This window comes from Felis catus, chromosome F1 (genome assembly GCF_018350175.1).
Source record: "Felis catus isolate Fca126 chromosome F1, F.catus_Fca126_mat1.0, whole genome shotgun sequence".
Lineage (NCBI taxonomy): Eukaryota > Metazoa > Chordata > Mammalia > Carnivora > Felidae > Felis > Felis catus.
In genome coordinates this window covers 23,600,150-23,615,217 of record NC_058384.1, presented here as the reverse complement: position 1 = coordinate 23,615,217, position 15,068 = coordinate 23,600,150, and the positions used below count along the sequence as shown (strand labels likewise).

Sequence of the window (15,068 nt, the reverse complement as noted above, 5' to 3'; positions counted from 1 at the left end):
TGTGTCTATCATTGGATTGAAACTATATAAAAATAACATATGAACAGAAATTTAAATGAAACTTGGAAAGTCTCCAATTTATTAGGAAGATAGATTGTAGCAAAATTTTTATTTTGATGCTTTTCTTGTTTGTAAAATAAGAACAATTTTGTAAAATGACATTTTAGAAGAGAACTCTGGTTCCATCTTGAGAGACATTTCTCTCAAGATGGAAATTATCTCTGTTGCTTGAGCTTCTAGGAAGAAGGCCAAACCCTTGACAGTGTTAGCCACTGATGGTAATTCTATTCTCTGGAACAGGAATGGGTAAAGTATAGCCCATGGGCCAAATCTAGTTCACCAAACAATGGTTTTTACATATTTCAGTGGTTTGGAAAAGCAAGAAAGCAGGATATATTTTCTGACATGTGAAAAAGTATGTGAAATTCCAATTTTAGTGTCCACAAATAAAGTTTTATTGGGACACAGCCACGCTCATTCTTCTACTTTATCTATGGCTGCCTTCATGCTCACATCAGTAGGGCTGAGCTGCAACAGAGACCGTATGGAATGCAAAGCCTAAAATATTTACTATTTGGCCCTTCACAGAGAAAGTTACCAAACACCTGCTGTAGGACATCAGTTCAAAATGGCCTAGAGATAGGAACCTCCCACCCTATTCTAACTCCCACTCACCTCTGCATGGGGAAGGGGCGTCACTGAAGTCATCCAAGTGCCAATGACAGAAAGAGCTTAAGGAATATGTGCCTTTAAAGCTTCTAAAACGTCCTTTTTTGTTCCTAGAATGAGGATTCCTGTGTAACAAACGCTTGGTGGGGGTTTTACAGCCATTTAGTTAATACTCGCTCTCCCTTGGGAATGAAGAGCTGATATACTGGGACGGCTGTCATTGCTGCTGTTATCGTGGTGATCATTCCTGTGTATGGTCAAAGAAACAGTCAGAAGCTGTCACACTCCTACTGCTCTTTACAAATGAGACCTTTTTTCCGACTGAAATCACAATGTGTGAGTCTAATTAGAATAAAGCTCATTAGAAACAGAGGTGGCCATTAATGCCTTGACTGATTTTTCTAAGGAGGTAAGCTGGAGGAGGAGACTTTAACAGCACAGCTAATTATTCTTGCTTTTCTCTGGCATTTCCTCAAAAGTGTGGTTAAATCTTTGTTGGGCTGTTAGGGAAAATGCTGTTGGAATACTGACTGATAGAGGCCCCACCACTTGCAGCCCTGAGGAAGGGGTGGAGGGTGCCTGCTTCTGGCCCCCTGCCCCGCAGAGAGAAGTTGGAATAACAGCCCCTGGGGGTGGCCTTCATTCCATTTGTCTCCCTTTCCCACCTCCTGCCTCCTCCACATCATGGGGGTTCTGGTTTCTAGCTCATCGTTCACAGATGCTCTAGCTTTGGAATGAGCTTTTCTGCCCCTGTATTCCTGGTGCAGGGACAGAGGATAAGTGTCCAAATTCCCATGGAAACATGGGTCTGAGGTTGCCTGTGGATTGTGATGCCTGGAGGAAAAGGTTGGGGGAAAAAACTTGTGGGGCGGGGGGGTGCATGGTGCGCAGAGCAAGGAGATGGCCCACTGAATTTCTGCCCCAAAACACAGTTGCAGCAATTATGTTTCACGAATCAAGGTGTTCTTTGGCACCTGAAAGCCAGTCCCACAAAGCCGGGTAGAAGTCTATCGGGGCAAAGCTAAGTCAAGAAACTGAGACTCAGGATGCCCATAATTAGGAAGAGAGGAGGAAGATGAATCATATAAAGGAAGCACACAGGGAGTAGGAGAATCAAAATAATATACAGGCCAGAAACTAACAGAGGTTCCTGGTGTCATCCAGAGAGATCAAGGAGAGGAGACTCAGTCAGTCAATCAGTCAGTCAGCAAACAAGAGCCTGCTTTATGGCAAGTGTAACTCACAGTTCCAGACAGAAATAAACCTCCTTAAAACAAATCTCTATAATGGGCCTTTCTTACCAAGCTTAATGCTTGCTTTCTACAAACATGAGAATCTTCACTAAGGTATTTAGTTACCTGGCCCCTGTGAAGTTTCCTAATCAGAACTTCATGACAACAGCAAAGACTGAGTTTACGACTCCTGACTAAATATTATAAAAAGAGAACCAGACTGGGAATGCAAACTGGTGCAGCCACTGCGGAAAATATAACTACCTACGATCCAGTAATAGCACTACTGGGTATTTACCCAAAGAATACAAAAATATTAATTCAAACAGATAAACACATCCCTGTGTTTATTGTAGCATTATTTACCGTAGCCAAGATAGGGAAGCAACATAAGTGTCCATGGATAGATGAATGGATAAAGAATATGTGGAGCACACACACACACACACACACACACACACACACACACACACTGGAATATTGTTCAGCCATAAAAAGAATGAAATCTTGCCATTTGCAACAACATGGATGGAGCTAGAGTACAATGCTAGGTGAAATAAGTCAGATAAAGACAAATACCATATGATTTCACTCATATGTGGAATTTAAGAAACAAAACAAAAGAACAAAGGGGAAAAAAAAGAGACAAACCAAAAAATAGACTGTTAATTATGGAGAACAAACAGATGGTTACCAGAGGGGAGGTAGATAGGGAGATGGGTGAAAGGGAGTAAGAATACACTTACCATGATGAGCCCTGAGTAATGGATAGAATTGCCAAACCACCTGAAACTAACACTGTATGTTAACTATACTGGAATTAATTTTTTTTTAAAAAGGAGAGCTGGTGTTCCTATTGGCACTTGTAATTGAACTGTCCAGATGCACATTTTTTAATCCAAATATAAAAGTACATTTGCTTTGTCCAAAAAAAGAGCGAGGACCGGACATGATCCTTCTGTGGTTTATACATAGGTATTATTTATATAAATAAGAATGATGAGTAGTGAACAGTGAGATTCTGATATCAGCCTTTGTTCCCCCTCCATGCATTCCTGCTGCCCTCTGCTAGGTTCCAGGCTGTTCTTAGAACCAGACTGTGCCCCAGTCTCTGCTGATACTTGTGTTCAAACCTTACTCTTTGTCAGCTGTGTTGTTTCTCTTTTAATTTTTTAATGTTTATTTATTTTTGAGAGAGAGAGAGAGAGAGTGGGAGCAGGAGAGGGACAGAGAGAGAGAGGGAGACACAGGATCCAAAGCAGACTCCAGGCTCTGAGCTGTCAGCACAGAGCCCAACATGGGGCTTGAACTCACAAACCAGGAGATCGCAACCTGAGCTGCAGTCGGACGCTAAACAAACTGAGCCACCCAGGTGCCCCTCAGCTGTGTTGTTAAAGAGGACTGCTTTTTCTTGTGGGATTCACAAAATGTTGACAATTTCCTTCACTTATTAAAGTCCCAAGACACTTCCTGAAAACATCATTTAACAGCCTACACACACACAGCACGGCCTCCCTCCAAACGCCTAAGTGTTCATAACCATTGTGATGTGGGCCACACAAGGATTCCATTAAGTACCAAAAAGACAAGGGTGAATAAGAGACCCACCCTGCTGCCTGCAGTAAGGGAGGCAAACATTTGGGTTAAAATCACCCTAAAGCCTGGTGGTGGGATAGAAGGACGACTGAGAGGGGAAGAGACCCATTCTCCCTGAGCCCTGGGGAAAATGTCACTTGTAGATACAAGGTTGAAACAACATGGTAAAGACTGAGTGGCTGCATGCAGACAGCTGGGGAAGGCGGTCTGAGAGAAGGGAACAATGTGTGTGAAAGTACAGTGGTGCACAAGAAAGACCTGCCTGTGTGAGACGCGGTGGGTGATTGGTCCTGTTGTTTCGTTCGTGTGTTTGGTGGCAGAGTGTTCATGGGCCGTACCTTGGTAACCATTTTTTTTCTTGGGATATTTGCGGGTTTTTTCACACCTAGTAAAAATGCTGCAATGAAAATATTTATACATACACTCCTAAGAACTTTATGAAGCTGTAATTTACATACCATAAAACTTACTCATTTTCTATGTACAATGCAATCATTTATAGTAAATTTACCAAATTATGCAACCACCACCAACCTCCAGTTCTAGAACATTTCTATCACCTCAGGAAGGTCCCCCTGCCTGCTTATAGTCAATCCTCTTTCCCACCTCCAGCCCCAGGGCAACAATGCATATATTTTTTTAAAAAACATATATTTGGGAGGGGCGCCTAGGTGGCTCAGTCGGTTAAGCCACCGACTTTGGCTCAGATCATGATCTCACAGTTTGTGGGTTCAAGCCGGGGCCCCCGTTGGGCTCTGTGCTGACAGAGCCTGGAGCCTGCTTCGGATTCTGTGTCTCCCTCTCTCCCTGCCCCTAACCCACTCGCATTCTGTCTTTGTCTCTCTCAAAAATGAATAAACATTAAAAAAATTTTTAATAAATAAATAAATAAATAAATAACATATATTTGGGGGTTTATCTTTGATATTGATTTCAATGATTGCTATAATAAGGGGTATGAACATTTTTTGGACTCATAGTACACATTACCAAGTTGCCTTTTGAAGCCACCATACCATTTTACATTCCTGCCAGCAACCTGGGATTTCCGTTTCATTGTGGACTCTCAAGAATTGGGCATCACTGTTTTCCAATACCGTCAAATGATTGGATTTGTATTTTTTGATGACTGAAGCAGGCCACTTTTCTATTTATGTGTTCACTTGTCTTATTCCATTCTGAATGAGTTTCCAGTGTGTACCCATCCTTCTTACTGATATCCTCTTACTGTCCTTTTTTTACTATTATTGGTAGGAGCTTCTCCTATAACTTATTTACACACTGTATGCTACAGGTATTTTTCCCATTATGAAATGTGCCTTTTCATTGTGTTATTTTTTGACATGCAGAAGTCTGTTTCCACATGATCAGATGTGTTCCTGGTTTTATTTTCTTGTGATCTTTTTCGATTGCTTTGTATGAGTTACTTCCCTCTTTCTATGAGAGCTGTTTCCCTCTCCAGAACTTTAACAGAAGTTCAGTTTGATGGTCTGTTACATTATGGTTAAGATTCAGCACATCAGTTCTCTTGGAGTCTGTCACTTCTGGTGATCCCCCTTGTCAGATACTTGATTCTTACGTATCTTGTGCTGTACATCTGGGGTATCTTATTCTGTGCTGGGGATTTTTTGGATGCGTCCATTTTAATAAGAGTATGGGGGAAGTGGCGCCCATACAAAAGGGGGAAGATCTAGACGGAGCCATGTGATTCGCAGACAAGGGACCAAGGCGTGCTGTCGGTCTGGAAAGGCCTATCCTCTGGTTCCAAAGGCCTGGATTAAGCCATCCTTTGGGAATTGCAAACAGGCAGAGCTTGGGTTCAGCTGTTGAACAGTTTCATGGGCAGCTTGGAAAACTATCCCCAAAGCGAAGGCTCCCTGTCTGGAATGCGGCACAATTCACTGAGCAGCTAACACGTTGCCGACGCTGGTCGAAAGCCCTGGAGATACAGCACTGCGTAAAACGCTTTCTGCCCACTTGATGCTTCTGTTCAAGAAAGAAGACAGCCAATAGAGAAAGGAACTAATATATGAATAATGCCAGGAAATGATAAATGATATAAATAAAAATGAAGCCGAGGTAGAAGGGCTATTGCGTACAGGGTGGGGTGTTCAGGGAAGACAGTGAGGTGGCATTTGAGCAGAGATCCAGAAACTGAGAAGTGATGGGTGTGGTGAGGGCTGATGGCGGGGGGGGGGGGGGTGGGAAGCTGGGATTGAGGGGGAGGGGCTAGCACCCACATGCCTGGCTTGTTTGAGGACCTAGGTGTAAATGACTCCTTCAGCTATGGGCCCAGTTTCTCACCTAGACAGTTTATTCACTGCTGCGTCTGTTGAACTCATTTTTCAATATCATCAAAAGAGCGCTAATGTATTAAATAACCTCCCGTGGGCCAAGCTTTGCTGAGCACCTTATGTGTTTTCTGATTCCCTCAGCAACACTGCATGTTAGATCACTTTCCCCATTTTACAGATGGGGAAGCTGAGACTTGCTGCGTCCTCTCAGTAACATCCATCCAGTTGTCATCTACCCCGCTGGGAAAATCCTCTGTTCGTGGCTGATTGTTAGGTGCTTGAGGTGCGTGTATTAGGCTGAAAGCACACAGGTCTACAGAATGTACTAGAGACTTCCATGATAAAATCAACCTGAAACTGGACGGCCAGCCCTTGACCACTTGTCTAGTTAAACTTCAGGACCAAGGTACTTTGGAGGAACAATTCCTTGGTCCGAACTCACTCTTTGGGCTGCCCCTCTTTAAACTAGCAGAATTTAAAATTAGGATAATGGCTTTCCCTTCTCTTTTCCTTCACATCCCCAACTCTTAGCCCGGACATTTCAACCAACAAAGAATCCATACCCTGGAACCTTGGAAATGTATGCTCTGTGTTGACATAAACTTCTTGAAGTTCCAAGGAAATAATGCAGCTGAAGAGGACACAGAAAGCCCATACAGAGTAGGGGCACAGTGGGAGAAATCTCCAGAGGCAAGAGCTCCTGAAGATTTTTGAGTCTGCACCAAGATGCTTCTGTGGTTCTTCAAACAGCTTTCCTTGTCAGCATCGTTGGGACTTTGCAGCCTCCTCCCAGGGATCTTGTTCCCCGTAGCTTTCAACGGGTCCTTTGCACAAGGGTGGAAATTGTGTCTCGAGGCCCCAATTCTGACTGCGGAAAGCAGTCTTTACAGACATCCCTTTCTGTAGCCGCATAAGGAGAAGGGCCTCCTTGGTCAGGAGAATTGCCGTGATTCTTCTAAACCCAGCTCACTCCCACTTCTGCCTTCTGACAGCTGAAGGTTTTCAGGTTCTCTTTTTAGCACAGTTCTTTATAAATTTAAATGAGATGTGCAGTCATGTTACAGAAGGTCTGCCCGCATGGGGGTGGGATGTGCCAGGAACCGTTCTCAGGTTCCCCTTCTAGAATGATGCCGGCCCTCCGGGAGCTCTTACTCTCCATGCCTTTGATTTCCAAGTTTTCTGTCCATGAAATATTTGGTTCTCAGAGCTGCTGGCAGGTGACAATAACAAAAGTGGAACTGATTAGAATTTGAAGTTAGTTGTCAACTCACTACAATTCTAACAAAAAGGACGAGGATGAGCCCTGTGGTCTGTGGTCTTGGGCTCCTCTGAGGTTCCCCCCCGCAGGTAACATGGCGCTTCTCCCACCTGGCAGGTGTCATTTGTCAGGAAATAATGTCAGCAAAACAACTGTTGCCATTTTCCTCCACCTTCTCCTCCTCCTCCTCATAGTGGTTATAATTTCAGAGAAGAAAATGCTCAGGAAGTGATCACTGCAGTCTTGGGTTCACACAGACGGTTGATATAGTTTTGTCCCTCGAAAGGAGGCGCTCCCTTATGGTAACAGTAAACTTGGAGGGTCTAAAAGGCTCCTTCTGCTGTGTTAACCCTGTAACTCATTTACAGAGTTGGAGACACTGCTGTGTCAGTGAGGACATCCGTTCACATACGTGTGGCTCTCTGTCTGTCATTGCATGCAAGTTCTGTCTTGTGGATGAAGTGCCTTCTGCACACCACATTGGCTGGCTGGGGCTTTGCCTTGATTGAGGCCTCTTTTAGATATAAGAAAGGAAAGGACTTAGGGTCTGCCACAGAAGTGTATCCAAGGTCACGAGGTTCTGGCCTCCCTGCGGTACGAGGCTGAGGTGGGAGGAAGGGACACCCATCAGATCACAGTTTATGACCACAAGGAAGGAGGTCCCCACTCCCCTGCCAGGAGACTGACCACAATCGGGATTTGTAATAACAATGATTGCAATGATAGCAGCAGCAGCTAATCTTTATTGACTATCTGCCAGGCACTGTGTTTTTCCCATTTAATCCTGATCACAACCCTGAGACAGAGACCATGATTGTCCCCAGGAAACCAAAGCCCGGCAATTTGCCTGTTGTCACACAACAGTGTGTACGTCCGTATATACACTGGAAATGTCCTCTTTCCTTTCCTGATGAAAACTGCATGAGCCCTGCCTCTCCCCTCCAGCTAAACAACAGTGTCCATTTCCAAATACCCTCCCTGAGCCGAACGAGTTGAGGATCTGTAGAGAGCATCACCTGATATGTTTCTAGCACTGTGCTGGTACGTCTGGATGTGTCCTGTTTCCCACTTTGGAGAGTAAACTCCCAGCCATCAGGCCCAAGGGGTTCTCCTTCCTAGCTCCCCAACACGTGGTTCAGAGTGTCTCCTAAGTGGTCGGGGTCCCGGCGAGGGATGGTATCTGCTTGTGCAGTGTCACCGGGGAGGCTGTTGATGGGCGATGACGGCTGAGTGCATGCCTCTCTTCTCAGGAAGATCGGTTACCCAGTTTCTTTGCCCAGGAGACATTTCATGCCACTTCTAAAATAAGCGTGGTGGTGACATGGGGCTCAGACGCTCTGCAGGTAGCAGGGGTGAGAGTTGGCAGTCTGATGGAGGAGGAAACCAAACATCGTGAATCACATTCAAAGAGAACGAGCAATCTGGGGTCGTTTAACGTGGGAGCTGGCAACCTCCCATGCCTCGCAGGCCCCGAAGATTTCACTGTGTGGCAGCATTTTGTTATTTATCAAACACATGTGCACATGTGTGCACGCACACACACACACATAATAACTACAATTATGTGCCAGACACGATTCCATCACTGTACTACTCTTAACTTGTTTAATCTTCAGCAACCATGTGAAGTAGGGATAGTTGTCTTCACTGTACAGATGGGGAAACTGAGACGCAGAGAGGCGACTCCGTCAAGACACCAGAGCTAGTCACAGAGCCAGGATTACTGCCCTGTCAGATGGTACAGTCATTCGTTATGATGATGCTCACCCATTAGGACAATGTGAAATATTTGCAGCATCCAGATATTATGACAAAGAATCCTGTAATACGTTTGCAAAATAGTTTCATGCAAAATTGTTTTTTTCTTTGTTTTAGATACTTTCAGGAATATGTTCCAGTTAAGTAGAGAAATCTGTTTTTAAAGGAATGTATCCCCTCAGAATTTAAATGCATAGTGTGTATTCAGAAAGAAAAAGGTTGAAGAATACAAATACTATTAATACATGACCTTTTACAAAGCCCTTATCTATGATATTGTGATCTCATGGTGGGCAGGTACTTTTGTTCCTGTGCCGTCTCGAGGGGTTACAGACCGAGAAGCTGAATGCTCTGACCAGGACAACCCAGCTGGGGCAGATGTGGAGCCTAAATCCCAGTCCTAACCATGCCTTCATAGAGTGTATAACCCACTAGAGAGAGGAGGAAAATATTCAAAAGTAACGACTGTATGTAGTCCTCAAGTCCTCAAGTAACCTGTTTTGGTAGCAAATGAATCAAAAGCATTTTTGCTTTCTTGTGCATCCTACACATACCAAGCATAGTCCCAGATCTATTATACATAGTTCAGTGGATCTTTGGCGGGGCGGGGGGGGCGGGGCAGGGATTTAACCCCTGTTTTAATTGGGAGTGGGTTAAAACTACGACATCCCTGGATTATACCATCCCCTTCTGTAAAATTCTAAATTCCAGGCATGGAGATGTAACCATAGAATATGTGCAGCCCCAGCCCCAGACAAAAGTGGCTTGTTCATTGTTTATTTCAGTTTCTCTTATTCGTGAGAACTTGGTCTCCTGAATGGTTCGTCCATTTGGTAATTTCTTGGTGAAAGACTGAGTCTTGTATGTGCCTAACATAAGTTCTTACCAATATAAAGTAAGGGCTTATTTGGGACTTGGTAAAACTTCCATGCCTCGAGGCATAGTTCATTTATAAATCCGCCAACAAGCATTTGCACCTTCTCTACCTTGTGCCCAGTAGCCACTGATAAAACCTGAGTTCTGTTCCAAGGGGACAGACTTGTTGAGAGAAAATTGCTGGTGAGTAACTTGTCTCGGACTCTGCTTTGAATTTCTCACTCACACGCTATTCTTCTCTTTTCCCCTCAAGGGTCGAGATTACTGTTCGGAAGAAGAGGATATCACATAGCACCAATTCGACCACTCAAACCAGGAGCTACTACTGTGTAAATAAGTTACACCCCAGTTGAAATCTTTGCAAAGGTCGGTTCTCTTCAACGAACAGCACTATAGCAAACGAAGATCGTTCCATATCGTATGCCCCATTAAATTACAGTGTTTCTTAATGAACTTGCAAAGGAATATTGCTAAAAACAAACACAAACAAACAGAAAACCGTTCTCGAACTTTCTTTGTTGCTGCTAGTTAAAACTTGTTGCAACTTTTCACTTCTCTTGTGTCCAGGTATGCAGCAAAATTCTGCAATTTCACCTTAAAGATACTGTTGGTTTTACAGATGCTCTCCAACCTATTTTCTATAAGATGAGGTAGTGGTGAACTCAGATATCAAACTCCTGTTGTAGAACTGTTCCGCTTCTAAGACAAGCGTCTCCTTCCCTCTCTCCTCCCTCCCTCCCTGTCTCTCCCGAGCGGTCCAGAGCCTTGCTTCTCACTGGCAGTGTTGCGCTTTGGAGATGGGATGGTTGCTATGGCAAGCTTTGTTTCTCTGCTAAGAAGAAGTAGAGAAGCTCTTATCCATTAAAAGCATGTTGTGACGTGACTCCCGGAGTGACGTGGGAGTGAGCAGCAGGTGTCATTGACTAGGGATCTTAATCAAGGATTAAGCTTGCAACACTGGCTTTGCTCAGATGCAGACGGAAGTGTGATCACAATCATTTTGAATCCCTCTTCCCCACTTTTTTTTCTAAGAAAATAAACATTTTACTGTTTTTATGTATCCTTGTCTTCTCCCATTCATCCAGTTCAGTGTTTCACGATGATCCCGGGCGCAGAAGATGAGCCCTCCTTTGCAGTGACACTGATAATTGACCTTCGTGGCTCCCTGCCCTCCCATCCGTCACCCACCACCCATTAGCAGGCTGTCAGTGGTCAGAAGAGATGAGGGGACACCCCTCGACTTTTTAGGAGGGCCTGAAACCACCCTGTTACCTTTCATTTCGTTAGCAAATAAGCCATCCTCCGTCCTCACTCTCTCCCTTCAGAATGTTCCATGAACCTTGCCACTTCCTCCTCCTCTTACCTGCAGCACTGGCTAGGACAGTGCAAAGCGTCTGCCTACTGGAAATGTAGCACGTTGACACTGGTGATGATATTTGGAGATGCAGAAGCCAAAGCCCCAGGGCAGTGGTGGGGGAATGTTGACTGTGGGTTTGGTAGAGTTTATTTTTCCATATTATATGAAGAGAATGATCTCTTCTCGAAGACAGAAGTAATATTTTTAACAAATGTTGTCACAAGTAAATAGCAATCAAAAAGGAGAAAATAACTTTTGTATTTTTTTAACGCGTTTGATAGCTTTGATGAGGGTTCTCTTTGTTACTGTCAGGGAAGGGCACCCTATTAAATGCTATGCTAGGTTTGGGTTTGTCCCACAGAAACACAGAAGGAGCACTGGGTGTATCTCTCTCGTGGGGTTTATCAGCCGCACTGCCACCCTCCCAAGGTGGGTAGTTATTTGTCCTGGGTAGCCAAGCAGCACCTGCCACGGAACAGAATCAGAAGCTGAATTTGCACTTGCTGAGGAGATGAGCCTTGACTTTACAATCCATCCATGTGCTAATGGTGCGAGTCCTTATCTCCGTTTAGACCGAGGGGCACAACAGTGAGGGAGAGGAAACTCAGTCAAGTGCTACAGAAAATGGACTCAAATGTTAGCAACAAAAGCCCTTAATGCTTTCAGCCGACAGCAGCTATTTTGGGGAGCAGCTGTGGTTGTTACATAAATAGAGATGCAGCCAAAATTTAAGGCTTTTTATCCTGCTTCAAGCAGAAAAATGCAGAGAGAGTCAAGTCGCCTAGGGTTCTAAGTTCCCTCCCTTTGTACGGTTTTGGCCAAGTGACTAAAATAGTTTTCCTCCACCGTAAATGAGCTGCTGAGCCCCACCTGAAACCTGTCCATTCGGGACTTGGCCTACTGTTAGATGATTTCCTGTTCTTACCAGGCAACAATGATGCTGACACGAAGCATCTTCCCTGTGACTCCTCTGTTTGGTGTCTCAGAGAGTGTCTTCCCAGAAAATCACCGCCTTCTACCCAAAGATAAAACATGCTCGTATCGTTTTTTTTTCCAGTCATTTTTAACATTTGACATCAGACACATGTACACGGAACTAAGTGTGTCCTGGGAATTTGACTTCTGAGTGTTTCATTAAACTAGAAGCCTGTTCCCATGAACCAGGGCCTCTTCACCTGGAGTTCTGTCTCCTGGGTTTAACTCTTTGATGTGCAGACGTGATTTCATCTGCGGATGAAATCTGCATACACATTGGTGTGTCTAGAAATAGATCTGAGAAATGGGGTGGTTGAGTGGGTTGGCATGAGATGCTTGACTATGTTAGCAGCACACAAAGCTTGTCTGTTTTCCATCGTTGGCTTTAATCATAAAATTGTCAAGTGATTTGTGTTTGTACTTTATTTTTTTTTATGCCTTCTGAAAGGGTCTAATGCAAAAATATTTTGCCTTTCCCCTCCTCCCCCCCCCCCCCCACCCAAGTGTATCTGAACATTAAGCAGATTGTCTCAGATACAATGAAAAGAATCATCCAGAAACTAGTGCTTCAGCTGGCTGAGGACTCCGGGAGATGGAAGGAGGGAGGGAGGGAGGGGAGTGGCCTGGTGGATGGAGGTAGAAAAAGGAAGGATGAGAAATGGACTGAGAAGCTTTTAGCAGAGAGAGTCGATAGCATGGCCAAGTGCCGGATGCAATTCAAAATCCAGCTGCCTGGCGGCCAGTGGGTGGGGCCGACTGCCAACAAGATTTACAGCTGGATTACACACGCTTTATGTGTTCTAAGTTGTGGAGTTGTAAAAGTTCAGCAGTATATGCGCTGCTTTCTTTTGGTTGGCGGAGATTCAAGATTCTGGAGTCCTTGCTGTCATAACTGAATACGCATTTGTTACTGGCAGAGAACCTCAAAAGAAGCTTTTACCTCAGCAATGCCTGCTAGCCCCAGGCTGGAGCATAGAGCCGTGTTATGGTCTATTTAGGGACAAAGAACAGTACAAAGTCCAGAGCCGAGGAAACTAGGTCAGCCCTCGGTGGCCACCCACAGGCCCTCTGGGAGACAGGTCTCTCCCCCTCTGCAGAGCTCCTGGTCTGAGACGGGGCGTCTCTGACTCGAATAAGAGATGAGATGAGCTGGTGGAGGAGTAGCCTCAGGTCGTCTGGGCTCTGCACTGGCGCTGCCGCAAGTCAGGGGCGCCCCCAGAGTCCGAAGTGACCCGCCTGTGACCTCAGAGCCCCCAGGAGCAGCCCAGGGATGGTGGCGCCCCCTTCCTGGCCCCATTTGATGCCATCCTGCTTTGAGTTGCGCCTCTGTCCTCCTCCCAACCTCATCAAGACTTTCTTCCTCTGAGGGCCAGACTCTCCCATAAGCCCGCTAAAAGCAGAAATTATACCTCTCGTGAATTTTACCTCAGAGCCTGTGATGCAGGCCAGCATATTGATTACAAATTCTGCTCAGACATTAGGCAAGGATTTTAAGAGCGCTCCATCTCTACTGGCCTTAGAAAAGAAACTCCGTTAAATATGTTGGTTTCCTAGGAAGAAAAATGATCAAATTCTTAATCCAAGAAAATACTGACTCTGAATCTTGGACTCCGGGACTCTAGTATGTTCTATGTGAAAGGCAAAACAATTGGTGTCTAAGGCAGCCTCCCTCCTCCCAACTCCCAAATTAAAAAAAAAAAAAAAAGGCGTATTAGATTGCACTGTATAATTTTACATAAAATCTGCCTTCCATGCTTCTGCCCCTGGAAGGCATTTTCAGAGCTTTATTTCTTTGTACCTCTCAGAAATAAAGCTTTTTGTTAAGTTGCTTGAAACGCCAGAAGGAAAAGAAGACCGGGTCGAGGAAAGGGAATATATATTTAGAGGCATGATGAAAAGGTGGCAGGAAGCAGGAACATTGGCTTCTGGAAGTCACGTGTGGACTGCTAGACCCCCACGCGCTGGTGCGAAGCTGGATAAGGCTGTCGGCTTTCACGCCGCGGCAACTGTCCTTGCAATAAACCTTTGGAATTTTGTGAATGAGTTGTATGGGTTGCCTTTTGCCAATGAATGGACCTGTTTTTCCAAGGGGAAAATATGTCCTTCAGTCACCTTTATGTGTGTCTCTGGGAAAGGGTCAAAAGGCTACAGCAGAAGATGAAGATGGTGGGTGAATATATTTACGTTTGTGACAAACCTGAAGACTATCTATACCACGTCTTTCAGGAGACTCTTGTACCTTATCTGGGGTCTAATCCTAATCTTGGGGAAAGAGGAAAAGGAACTAATATTTATTAATTATACTCAACTCTGTGCCAGATACTGTGCTAGGCATTGTATAATTGTCTCGTATAATCCTCACCATAATCCTGTGAAGCGAATCTGTTCCCCTCGTGTTCTAAGTAGTGTATCGTTAGTACAGAATGCATCTATCCAACATAAATGCCCATGTTGAAAGAAGGAAAGATGTCATTCAAGTATTTTCCGAATTTTTTATTATTACTATGCCCTTTGCAACACTGTGAAAACAACCCTTTGAGGGTATCTACCTTCCAGACTCTCTCTTTGGCTCGTCACCAGCTAGCTTTGCCATGGGGAATGTTTTCTTTGGCCTTCCCGTATCTGATGAGCTGCCCACAAACAGGAGAGGCCACTGGCTAACAGGAGTGTAGGGTCCACAAGAAAAAGGCTTTGGGAATTTAAGCACAGGTCTCTCTTCTTGGAATCCTGACAGCATCTGGAAAAGGAACCTGGGACTTCTGCAGTTAAACACCAGATGCGGCCAGAACAGGCCTTTGAATGCTTGATTTCCTTCCCTGGCTCCCCAGGCTTATTTCATCACAGGCTGCACCATTTTAAGGTGAAAAGCCTTAACCTTGCAGAGAAGTGTGGGAGAATCTGAGCTCCAAAGGTAGAGGAAAGGCCTCGACCATTGACTTACAATCCTTTCTTGTGGGCTAGGTCTTGATGTCTCTTTTTGATGTTTGAACCGGGGTCTGTATTTTCCAGGCTAGTATAAGCACTGAAACTAGATGTGAATCTCTCTCAAGACG

General features: G+C 44.7%; 1 protein-coding gene across 1 annotated transcript in view; it reads left to right on the top strand.

Annotated features, from left to right (window-relative positions):
• The window catches only part of CF1H1orf21 (chromosome F1 C1orf21 homolog), a 146,191-nt gene extending 135,448 nt beyond the window's left edge, over positions 1-10,743 (top strand). Inside the window, exon 5 of the mRNA XM_003999255.6 lies at positions 9,937-10,743. Coding sequence (XP_003999304.1) covers positions 9,937-9,975 — 39 coding nt within the window. The 3' untranslated portion in view covers positions 9,976-10,743. The remainder of the gene's footprint in view (positions 1-9,936) is intronic.
• The last annotated feature ends 4,325 nt before the right edge of the window (positions 10,744-15,068 follow it).